This window comes from Physella acuta, unplaced genomic scaffold (genome assembly GCF_028476545.2).
Source record: "Physella acuta isolate Inbredline_101_S28 unplaced genomic scaffold, ASM2847654v3 ptg000178l, whole genome shotgun sequence".
NCBI lineage: Eukaryota > Metazoa > Mollusca > Gastropoda > Physidae > Physella > Physella acuta.
This window is the reverse complement of record NW_026731697.1, coordinates 784-13,761: the sequence shown is the minus strand read 5'-3', so window position 1 is coordinate 13,761 and position 12,978 is coordinate 784. Positions and strand designations below refer to the sequence as shown.

The 12,978-nt window shown below is 41.4% G+C and overlaps 1 protein-coding gene across 1 annotated transcript; it reads right to left on the bottom strand.

The window, feature by feature from the left end:
* Positions 1 to 3,719: 3,719 nt before the first annotated feature.
* On the bottom strand, positions 3,720 to 9,859 carry LOC131936439 (cholecystokinin receptor; the record flags this gene model as incomplete). The annotated part of the gene is made up of 4 exons (XM_059293417.1): positions 3,720 to 4,106; positions 5,902 to 6,034; positions 7,987 to 8,088; positions 9,663 to 9,859. Coding segments are annotated over 4 exons (819 nt in total), but the record flags the coding sequence as incomplete, so codon positions are not given.
* Between the last annotated feature and the right edge of the window lie 3,119 nt (positions 9,860 to 12,978).

Genomic DNA, 12,978 nt, shown 5'->3' with positions numbered 1-12,978 from the left:
TCATGTCGGTACGTTTGTATTATGTTGGTACTTTTGTCTAACGTTGGTACTTTTGTCTCATGTCGGTACGTTTGTATTATGTTGGTACTTTTGTCTAACGTTGGTACTTTTGTCTGTAGACTAAGCTTTAGGACGTGATGGGAACTTAGGAACTATCGGGGAACTGTCATAGAACTAAATGTGAGCAACACATAACTACATTAGAACTTCATGGGAGCTTTATTAAAAGTTAGATGCGAAAGTTGATATATGGAATAAATAATTCAACTATAAGTAAACGAAACAGAACTTGAATAACTATTTAGAATTATCGTGAACTATTATGGCTGGGTATAATACAAACCTCACTATCCCATTAAATGTCCATGTAACAGAAACAGGTGAACTCTACTTCATTAGTTCCGAGAGAGTAACTAACGACCCCAACTACACACAAACGAGCTGGGATTGCTGGTAACTATTAGTCAAGACGTGAAATAGCCGGCTGTAATTACAGCATATCATACAGCTGTTGTGTAGAGGTGGGGGGAGGGGGTGTTCAACCATGTGTGACAACTGCTACCAGGTAGCACCTAGTCACTGCTACCATGTAAATTGTGACCACTACACACTAAGTGTGGCCACTACACACCATAAACTGTGACATCTACACATCGTAAAGTGTGATCACTACTCACAGTAAAATGTTAGCACTACACACCGTATCGATAGCAAAATAAATCACCATTTCAGTATTTCAAAGGTAACAATCAATCAAACACAGTTTTAAATAATTTTTTAATCAAAGTTGATCTTTTACAAAAAAACCTAATTTTAATCACGTGGCATAAAAATTAAATCCAATAAAAAATAAATAAAAATAAAATACAACTACCCTCCATTAGACATTACAGGCACTCTAGAACAAAGGCGACACCATACAAACAAAGACAACACCATACAGACAAAGACAACAGAGTTCAAACAAAGAAGAGGACGACATCGATTTTAAATTGTTTAATCCATTGATTATCAGATAATTAGGTACAGACAAAATCAATGTCCGATTTCTGCTTTGTCCTGTTTGAAGGGCCATTGTGGTGTTAAAAAAAGGTTACCGTTAATGGTTCAGCTGGGATGGTGACGCTATTGGGTGGGGTTGGGTCGATGGGGGCTGATGTGGTCAAGTGTTAGAGCACGCGAGGGTTTAGTACAGAGTTCGGGTTAGACTAGACCTAGTCACGCCTACCCCTAACACCTGACTCCTGTGAAGGTAAGTCACGGTTGGCTGAATATAATACTGACCACATCATATACCGAGGTCAAAAGATAAACTCTACTTCACCTGTCCGTATCACACACGCATGTTGTAGAAGTGACTAGGAAGGTAGTTCCTATCACCATTAAACAAGACGGAAATAGATTTTTAAAAGATAATTATGTTAAAATATGCAGTATGTTTGTTAGTGATTGGAAAGTAATAAAAACTGATGGGACAACTTGGGTGGAACCAAAGCATCAAATCAAATTTAGTTTTACGATAGGATTTGATGCTTATGTGATCGCACACAATGCATTTTTGACTGATTGTTATGGGACTTTTAAAATTTATATCTTATGTGTTCATTTACTTGTTAGTATACCCCTTTGTCAAACTATCTTTTTCCTAAATTAAATTAAACAAACTTAAAATCACGCCAAACACGAAGTAAGAGAATGCTATTTTTCAATTTTAATGCATTTTTTACTCAAAATAAATAAAAAACAAACATGAAAGTTCAAATGTCAAATTTTTAAAAGACTGTTTAAAAAGAAAAAAAAAATCAGAAAATGTTTTTTTATGTGTATATATTATCCGTTGAAATATGTACACACTTTCCATGTACATCTTTGCTTGAAATGTGTACTTGTTAACCATGCAATCTTTGCTTGAAATGTGTAGACGTTAACCATAGGTAAGTGTACTTTCCACAAAACACAAAACTGCATTGACTATTGACATAGGCATTTTGTCGTAGGGGTGAGAGTGGGAGGGTGTTTTCAATTTCCCAAATATCTCTCTCTCTTGCTATTATATATATATATATATATATATATATATATATATATATATATATATATATATATATATATATATATATATATATATATATATATATATATATATATATATATATATATATATATATATATATATATATATATATATATATATATATATATATATATATATATATATATATATATATATATATATATATATATATATATATATATATATATATATATATATATATATATATATATATATATATATATATATATATATATATATATATATATATATATATATATATATATATATATATATATAAAGTGTGTGTGAAAAGGTAGAAAATTAAGGGACGTACGATAGTGGTTTTTATTGCCTCAAAAATGTAGAAATTGAAAGCATCAAGACAGATACCTGCACGATATGGCGAGGATCTGAATGTGACAACCGTCATTTTGGAGATCCATGTAGGTGGGTTGGGGACTGGGACGGGGGTTTAACACCACTAATACCCCTCCCCCACCCGCCTCCACTGCTAGCTGTATCGTGACCGGAGTTGACGTCTGCCAACCTGGTCAGATATTTAGTACACAAACTCCATTAGATGTGAACATGTTTTCTCACATGTACACATTTACAAGTGTCACGTGGTCGACCAGCTCTTGTACACATGTTCACTCTGATGTGTTCTGAAATATAGTGTGTACGCGCCAATATGCAGTGTACACGTTTACACAACAATTCATATTGAACAATGACAGCATAGTAACTTTCATTATTTACATGTGTCATATTTACTGTGCTGGCAGATCGTACACACTTGAATTTTTATGTGTGCTAGCTTCCACATGCGTCCCATAAAGCTGACGTGATTTATGTGTTGCTATATACACACACAGTGTACGTGACAGCATACGTATGAACACACGTATTATTTTTATAAGTGTTGGCCTGTACACAAAAGCCATATTAATGTGTACCTATATCTCGCTGTAAGTCCTGGTTCAGGGAATGCTCCACCAGTTAAGGCTTTATGTACGAAACTACTAACTAGTTCTCATTGAAAATCATAATTATGTTGTTTCAAACTTCGCACCCAAACCCACCACAGTATATTTTGTATCAAACTATTAGGGTTGGGCTTACAACCCCTCTCAGTAACATCGCTATAAACCAGTATAGAGTCTTGTGGTCCCACTTCACATCCCGTCTTAGTACTATTGTTACAACATGATTGGGGGTGGGGGGGGGGGGGGGGGTGGGGAAGGCAAACTCCATTCTACACCTTTGGTAACAGTTGATCAGGGCATTACCCCCGCCATTAGACCGTAACATTCTTATCAGTTACTAGGGTAGTTTCTTTCCCAGTACTTTTTTTAACAAGCATATCAAAATGACGCCCCACAAAGCATAAGGCTGCACACCCTACATTAAAAGTGATGGGTAAAGCCGACTTAGGGGGCACGCTTGCAATAAGTTGTGGCTACAGCTGACTTGAGGAGCACGCACGATAGAAACATTTGATTTAGGCAGCACGCTCGTGTAAAGATGTGCCTACACCTGGCTTGGGGAGCACGCCCCGCACTAGTAATGGTGACATTTGATTTAGGGAGTCAGTACAGCTGACTTGAGGAGCACGCATGATAGGAACATTTGATTTAGGGAGCACGCTCACGTAAAGCTGTGCCTACACCTGACTTGGGGAGCACGCTCCGCACCCCGTGACCTCCACTGACGTCAGCTCCAGGTCGCCCAGTTCCCGGATGTTGGTGGACCGGCTCTGCCAAGATGTCTGCCGGAAGAGCACGCGGGATCTCGTGTTGCGCGGCGACTTCAAGCACGTGCAGAGCGCGTGGTAGAACGTGCTGCGGAAATGTTTGGACATGAAGCCGTAGATGACGGGGTTGATGCAGGAGTTGCAGTAGGCGAGGACGTAGAAGGCTTGCCTCATGGGCTTCAGGTAGCCGTAGTTCAGGGGGTGGAGGTAGCCGAAGGCGGTCAGGGCGTTGCTGATGAGGATGGGGGCCCAGCAGACGATGAAGACGACGATGACAGCGACCAGCATTTTTATCACCTGGGTGGGGTCAAGTTTAAACGTTAGCAATTGATTGATAGAGAAACTAATCACATTATAGAAACATGTGGATGTATTTATAGGTCTAAGACATATTCCGGAAAGACACTTGCCCGAATGCCGGTAGCCAGGCCGTTTTTCCGAATGAACGCTTGCCCGAATGCGACAAACACCCAAATGGGACAAAAGGGCTTCGGGCAAGTGGCTTTCGGGCGTTTGTACCATTCGGGCAAGTGCCCATTCGGGAAAATGTAAACACATTACACACACACACACACACACACACACATATATATATATATATATATATATATATATATATATATATATATATATATATATATATATATATATATATATATATATATATATATATATATGTATATATATATATACAACCTATAAATGAGCAGATTAAAATGGCTGATGTGTTTTCACATGAATGCACCTAAAGATGACTTTATCAAATTTTTCCAATTTTATTTCCCGCTTCACCGAGCGAGCAGAAATAAGTACACGAAAACTTCCAAAGGTCTATTCCCAGACGGATGTGAGATAATCTCCGTGAAGCCGGAACCGGCTAGCATGAACCGGCTCGCAGTCCGAGGCTTAAAAGCGAGGTCTCCAGTCCGTGAAAAGAATGCCGGATTTATCCCGCACGCGAGGTGATATCTAACGAGTGTTCGGCCAACCGTGAAAACTAATCTAAATTTGATTTGGCCGAAATTCACAAGTTGTAGGTAGTTGTTAAGAAAGAATTTGAAATAAACGAAAACTGACCTATTTAGAACAGACAGAAAAAACAACAACAACACATTATACAAAGCCGCACTATTAAAGTATTTTGGTATGTGATGTAGGGCCTACAGTCGAAATGCGCGAAGAAAGGTAAATCCACCTTTATCTTGTTAAACCTTTTTGAATCTATCAATGACAAACCCCCAGACAACATTTAAGTCTAGTATGTGAGAAGTTGTGAACCCACGGAGATGTGAATGATGTGGTGTCCTGAGCTAGTGGCGGCTACTGTTTATTTATCATGGTCCAGTCAATTGATGGGGAATTATGAACGAGATGAATGCTATGCAAAATCGTTCGGTATGAGTGTAGTAGCGTGCGTGGAGCGATTTATTCAGTGCGATAAGCGGTCTCATAATTCGATAGGGCCTTGTGGGTCTATATCATCACCAAGGTCGTGTGGGTCTATATCATCACTAGGGTCATGTGGGTCTATATCATCACTAGGGGCATGTGGGTCTATATCATCACCAGGGGCATATGGGTCTATATCACCAATTGATTGGGCCATTTGGGTCTATATCATCCTAGGGTCATGTGGGTCTATATCATCACTTTGGCCATGTTGCTATATCATCACTAGGGGCATGTGGGTCTACACCATTAAGCCTGTCGGGTACCATGGGTGAGAGAAAGGATCGATTCCTAACCCTGGTCCAGTCAGCCTGGCTAATGAGTAAAATCTTGAACCGGTCACTACCTTATACGAGACAGAACAGTCGCACAGACTGTCATTCACCTGTCATTCGCTTTCAACAGACGACTTTAAACCAACATGTTGTCAAATAATTCAGTTTTCTAGACGTACCGATGTACAATTTATTGAGATCTTATAAAAGACGACTATTTGTGTATTTTATTACAGTTGATTCTTAAAATTTCGTTTATAAAAAAAATAGTTTATATAAGCTGCGTATATTTATAAAGAATAAAAGTTATGAGAACCCAGTTATCTCCCCTATATGACGAGTTAATTATCCCCCTTGTATCTAATGACCTGTTTCTTGGTCTTGTCGTCATCACCGTCATTGGCCGGAGCTTTGGACCGGAAGACGGGGGACCGCTCGCTGTGGCGGCCTGGGCTGGACATGGGGGAGGAGTGGCTGGAACTTCCGGGGGCCTTGCTGCTCCTGGAGATGTTGGACACAGATGTGACTTGGTCAGTCGTGTGGACATGACTTGGTCAGTCATGTGGACATGACTTCAACTTATGGTCAGTTTTATTGTCATGCTGTGGTCAGTCGTGTGGACATGACTTGGTCAGTCATGTGGACATGACTTCAACTTATGGTCAGTTTTATTGTCATGCTGTGGTCAGTCGTGTGGACATGACTTGGTCAGTCGTGTGGACATGACTTGGTCAGTCGTGTGGACATGACTTGGTCAGTCGTGTGGACATGACTTGGTCAGTCGTGTGGACATGACTTGGTCAGTCGTGTGGACATGACTTGGTCAGTCGTGTGGACATGACTTGGTCAGTCGTGTGGACATGACTTGGTCAGTCGTGTGGACATGACTTGGTCAGTCGTGTGGACATGACTTGGTCAGTCGTGTTGGACATGACTTGGTCAGTTGTGTGGACATGACTTGGTCAGTTGTGTGGACATGACTTGGTCAGTCGTGTGGACATGACTTGGTCAGTTGTGTGGACATGACTTGGTCAGTCGTGTGGACATGACTTGGTCAGTCGTAGATGGTCAGTCGTGTGGACATGACTTGGTCAGTCGTGTGGACATGACTTGGTCAGTCGTGTAGGATATCACTTGGTCAGTTGTGTGGACATGACTTGGTCAGTCGTGTGGACATGACTTGGTTAGTTGTGTGGATATGACTTGGTTAGTCGTAGTTGGTCAGTCGAGTGGACATGACTTGGTCAGTCGTGTTGACATGACTTGGTTAGTCGTGTGTGGACATGACTTGGCCAGTCGTGTGGATATGACTTGGTTATGTTGGTCAGTCGTGTGGACATGACTTGGTCAGTCGTGTGGACATGACTTGGTCAGTCGTGTGTGGACATGACTTGGTCAGTCGTGTGGACATGACTTGGTTAGTTGTGTGGATATGACTTGGTTAGTCGTAGTTGGTCAGTCGAGTGGACATGACTTGGTCAGTCGTGTGAACATGACTTGGTCAGTCGTGTGAACATGACTTTGTCAGTCGTGTGGACATGACTTGGTCAGTCGTGTGGACATGACTTTGTCAGTCGTGTGGACATGACTTGGTCAGTCGTGTGGACATGACTTGGTCAGTCGTGTGGACATGACTTGGTCAGTCGTGTGGACATGACTTGGTCAGTCGTGTGGACATGACTTCAGCCTATGGTCAGTTGTGTGGGGACATAATGGTCAGTCGTATAGACATGACTTGGTAAGTCGTGTGGACATGACTTGGTCAGTTGTGTAGAGCATTGAGTCGGTTATAACATAGGTAAAAAAACTTGAAAACAAAATTAAAAAATAGAATTTAAATAAGAAACTCAAGGAATCGCACCAGATCAAAGTGAGGCGACCTACCTGAAGGTGAACCCAGATGACCTACCTGAAGGTGAACCCAGATGACCTACCTGAAGGTGAACCCAGATGACCTACCTGAAGGTGAACCCATATGACCTACCTGAACCCAGATGACCTACCTGAAGGTGAACCCAGATGACCTACCTGAAGGTGAACCCATATGACCTACCTGAAGGTGAACCCAGATGACCTACCTGAAGGTGAACCCAGATGACCTACCTGAAGGTGAACCCAGATGACCTACCTGAAGGTGAACCCATATGACCTACCTGAAGGTGAACCCATATGACCTACCTGAAGGTGGACCCAGATGACCTACCTGAAGGTGAACCCCGATGACCTACCTGAAGGTGAACCCAGATGACCTACCTGAAGGTGAACCCATATGACCTACCTGAAGGTGGACCCAGATGACCTACCTGAAGGTGAACCCAGATGACCTACCTGAAGGTGAACCCAGATGACCTACCTGAAGGTGGACCCAGATGACCTACCTGAAGGTGAACCCAGATGACCTACCTGAAGGTGAACCCAGATGACCTACCTGAAGGTGAACCCAGATGACCTACCTAAAGGTGAACCCCAGCCTGTTGCCTGACCATCCACTGTTCGCCACTCCGCCATATTGACCGTTGGTGGAGTTTTGACTGCTTCTCTTTATAACATAACCCCTGTCGGAATGATACATGTAACAAATATAACACCGAGTAACTCCTGTCGGAATGATACATGTAACAGATATAACACCGAATAACTCCTGTCGGAATGATACATGTAACAAATATAACACCGAGTAACTCCTGTCGGAATGATACATGTAACAAATATAACACCGAATAACCCCTGTCGGAATGATACATGTAACAAATATAACATCGAGTGACCACTGAGAGCTTATAAAGCTTGAACCCACACATTTTAACATCATTGATGCGCCATGATGGTGCACTTGACAATACATAATGCATGGGATTCCTTCAATTTTTTAAACTGATAATTGATTTTACGGATATTACGGATGTTCCTCGAAAGCCATTTTCGAAATTTGTATTCCATTTTTAAAATTAAAAAACAAATATTTTTAAAACATACAATTTATTATTAATACTTAATTCATGAAAGTGTAAAACGGTAATTATAAAACACACACTTAACTTTGATTAGCTTTTTATAAACTGTTTTCTATTTTAGTTTTATTAGCTACCATTGGCGTGAGTGGGGAGGGCACGGTATATGTTTAAATGTTGCTTTTGAAAGTCAACACATGTCTAGACCTGTTTTGAGTTAAATTACATTATTAGTGGCAACGAGAAAAAACAACAACCCAATTTTGTGTCTGTTTTTAAATTCTGATTAGTTTTCTTAAGCAACAACAAATACGCCCACTTTGTAAAAAAAAATAATACAAAAACAGTCTAGTTTTAATAAACACTGATGTTTTAAAAACACTGCTGACAATTTGTAAACTAATCAATGTCTTTTAAAAAGAGTTTAAATTTCCCGGGTCATGTGTCTTTACCCGCCCCTTAATAGTCTGGCCGGCTGCTAGTTTGTAAACATCCGTGAGCACAGTTCACTTGACTACTCAGTATCCATACTTCTTAAAATTGAACGTTTGAATGTAGTAAATTTTAAACTATTTTTTTCAATGACTAATTTAAATCTTATTAAATTTAACATTTAAATATTAGTGCGTTCTCATTAGAATTACATTTGAATTGGAAACTTGAAAGAAATAGCTGCATTAGAAATAGGATGAGCAGTGGCGTAGCTAGGTCGGGTGTCACCCGGTGCGGCACTTAATGGTGTCAACCCCAGGGGCGTAGCGACCCTTCCCGGGGACAAACTTTCAAATTTTCGATTTGCACCCCCCCTCAAACTTTCGATTTGCACCCCCCCCTCAAATTTTTCTCTATATATTTTGCTATTTATAGCCTTGGTGTCACCCCCCTAAATGGTGTCACCCGGTGCGGTCCGCACCCCCGCCCTCCCCTCCTGCCTACGCCTCTGAGGATGAGTAAGATGAATTGACCACAAACTACATGACATATTGACCCAAGTAAAAGCTTGTACTATCAATAAATCTTTGTATTTCCACCTGGCCCTATTGAGACAAGTAAAACGGTTTTATCACTATATTTATAGCAGGCTATATCGAGACAGTAAAAAAGTCATATTATGACCCAGGTCAAACAGTTGTATGGTCACCTGGGTCATATTGAGACCCAAACAGTACTATTGTCACCTTGTCATGCTGGACCTAAGACTGGCCATAGTCCACAACTCCCTGATGATGCTGACGTAAGCGAAGGTCATGATGACCAGGGGCAGTATCAACATGAGCCACAGCATGTAGGTCTCGTACAGGCGGCTGTACAGGGTCGAGTCCCAGTCCTTGATGCACCAGTAGGCCTTGACCTTGCCGCCCACCTCTTCGTGGACCTGAGAGAGAGAATTCCATTAAGTGGATTGTGGGAAATGGCTTTTCAGATACCTGACAGGAGGAGAAAAAAGGTGAAACAGAGAATGGAAAGATTTTAAAAAATTAAATAGGATGTTCTGTTTGATTTCTAAACTATTAATTGTATTGTTTTTTAAAATCAAAAACCCATGTGAGAATATAACATGATAGAAGTGCCGCAACATCCTCCATTACTTTCTTTAACTTTCCTACCAGTCAAATATTCCAGTCCAACAAAATTTGTACGTAGATCCGAGTGCTTCACGCTGTCAATTCTAATGGTGGACCGTTGGTTACATCAGCGCTTACATTGTGAGGTTAGGGACACATTCTGCTTACATTGTCAGGTATCGGGGAAATTCGGCTTACATTGTCAGGTTACGGAGAAAATTCTGCTTACATTGGAAGCACACGGACACGTTCCGCTTACATTGTTAGGTAACGGGCCGATTCTGCTTACATTGTCAGGTAACTGACACAATCCGTTGTTCTTGAGTACATGATGGTATCCACAGCCACAGTAAACGCATTTTCCCGAACGTAATCAAAGACATAATTGCGTAGGTGTGTTGACGATTTTTAAGGGGGGGGGGGGGAAGTATATGTATTGGGGGAGGGGTGGTTGGAATTAGTATCCTGTGTGAAAGGGGCGGTGGGATGAGGATGGTGAGAGTAAAGATGGTGGGGTAAGAATGGTGGTTGGTGAGGGTGGTGGGATGAGAGTGGTAGGGTGACGGTGGTGGGGTGAGGTAAGTGTGATGCGGGAAGAGGGTGGTGGGGTGAGAGTGGTGGCGTAGCATCAACCTGGTCTAACAACCGGTCACATCCCGCGTGCCTCCCTATCATAAACTTCCAGCGCTAATCCCCCAATTCGCGTCTGCCGTCTAAAAATAGCCTGAGCCCTTACCAAAAAGAACCCTGATAAGGCACCTTCCTGTGCCAGCCAAATTGAAACAAGGAAAGTCGCAGTTGACTTTTTAAAAAGTGCATGCTATAAAATTCCGAAACAATTTATTTTGTAGGGGAGATGACGAGAACAAAAGTACAGAGGGTCATTAATTTTGTTAATGTCGTGATGTAGTCAAACTAGACGTCTTAGTGAGGTCTTCGTCTCTGACACAAACATACTTTAAGACAGGGTTCATTTTCGGCATTTAATTTTACAGTGCGTGCTATGGGCCCTACATCAAAAATTTTTCATTTTTTTTACGACTTTGAAAGACGGACGAGCTGGAGTCCATTTCTACCACAACTAATTAGCGGATGGAATCCGAAATTCGCCTGACTTTATGGCAGCACCTTACAAAATGTGGCCTAGTGGTAGAGAGCTAGACTGCTAGCCCGAAAGTTTCGAGTTCGAATCCGGGTTCAAGTCAGTAGAAGGTCCATGAGTCCACACAGCTCTGATGGGTACCTAACTCATGTTACGGAAACCAAAGGCGGTTAGGCATAGTGCTGACCACACTCCCTTCACAAGGTCACAGAAACAGGTAAACTCTACTTCACTTGCCCCATGGCCCGTCAGTTTCGAACAAAGGTAACTAATTACTACTGAACACAATGTACCGACTAATGAACAATTGCTGTCTAATCTAAACAAGGTTAAACAAAATAATAAAATATAAATTAGATGAATAAAGTGAAACATTCATTGTATTGGGTCCTCAGTTGATATGGTTTAGACATTATACCCAAGATATTCAACCATAAATGATGTTCTATTTAAGCTCGATAAATCTTGACATTTTTAATAATATTTGATAGACATTTCGTCAACATAATGAAAGAATAAGAAAACATTAATAGTATGATTCTTCCCCCTTTTCAACATCGGAGTTTATTGTGATGTTTTCGAGCAAATTAATACACACATTTACCTTCTTAGGCTACATTCAGTGGCGTTCCAAATTAATACACACATTTACCTTCTTAGGCTACATTCAGTGGCGTTTCGAGCTGGGGCCGGCGACACCCGACCTAGTGACGCCATTGTCATCATTGTTTATCAAAAAAAGCCAGTAATATCCACATAGCACATCGAATACTTATATATAACTCCGTTTGCTAATTAGATTTAGGTTTCTAATTAACTAAAACATGTTTAATTAAAAAGTGTTTTAGGTTACTAAAACTTAGTTAAGCCAAACACAAGGGACGCAATTTTAGAAATAAGAAATTTGGTGTTTAGTTTCGATAATGTTAACTTATCGCAAATGTCAATGACTCGTAATCTCATTAGAAACGATGATTTTTTTTGTCTCCCTTGACACAACTTTTTGCTTTTTTTTTCTCGGTGAAAGTTTGCAGGGAGAGCACCGTGTCCTAGACAAAAGATTGCAAATGGGGGTGGGGTTGGCGACACCCAGATTGTTACACGGGCAGGTGGGGGTGGGGTCGGCGACACCCAGATTGTTACCAGAGTTTCTTCCAGGCATCTCTTCGGCCCCTCCGAAATTTTTTTACCGCCCCCCCGAACGAAATGAAATTTGTATCATTTATATAGAAAATATATACTTTTAACAGTGTCCCCCCCCCCCGAAGAAAAGTTTACCGCCCCCCCCCCCCGAAGATTTCAAGTGCCCCCCCCCCGAAGAAAAAAGTCTGGAAGAAACATGATTGTTACACGGGCAGGTGGGGGGGGGGGGCGGTAGTTTTTGATAACTTAACGCCGAGATTCAGAGCGTAATCAAAAGTGGCGCCACAACCGGGCCAATGCCGCGAACCTGCACGTGCAAGCGTTTACTCACTGTCATAATTATAGGCACGCGTCAGGTTTTGGGGGGTCGCACTGGCGTCACTCAAGAATTTTAGAGTCAACCGATGAATCAGAAAACGCTGACCTTTGCTGTTACTGCGGTCAACCTGACCGTATTTATTACTGCGGTCAGTCTGACATTTGCTGCTATTGAGGTCAAACTGACATTTCTTGTGCCGAGGTCAACCTAACCTTGCATGTAAAATCGATGCCAATAATAAACCTGATTTATTCGGCTAAACCATATCGAAGTGATAACAAATTAAAGGGCTATGTGGAGTGTGTGTGTGTGTGGGGGGGGGGGGGGGGGGAAGGGGGGGTGAGGGTGTGCGTACGTGCGTGTGT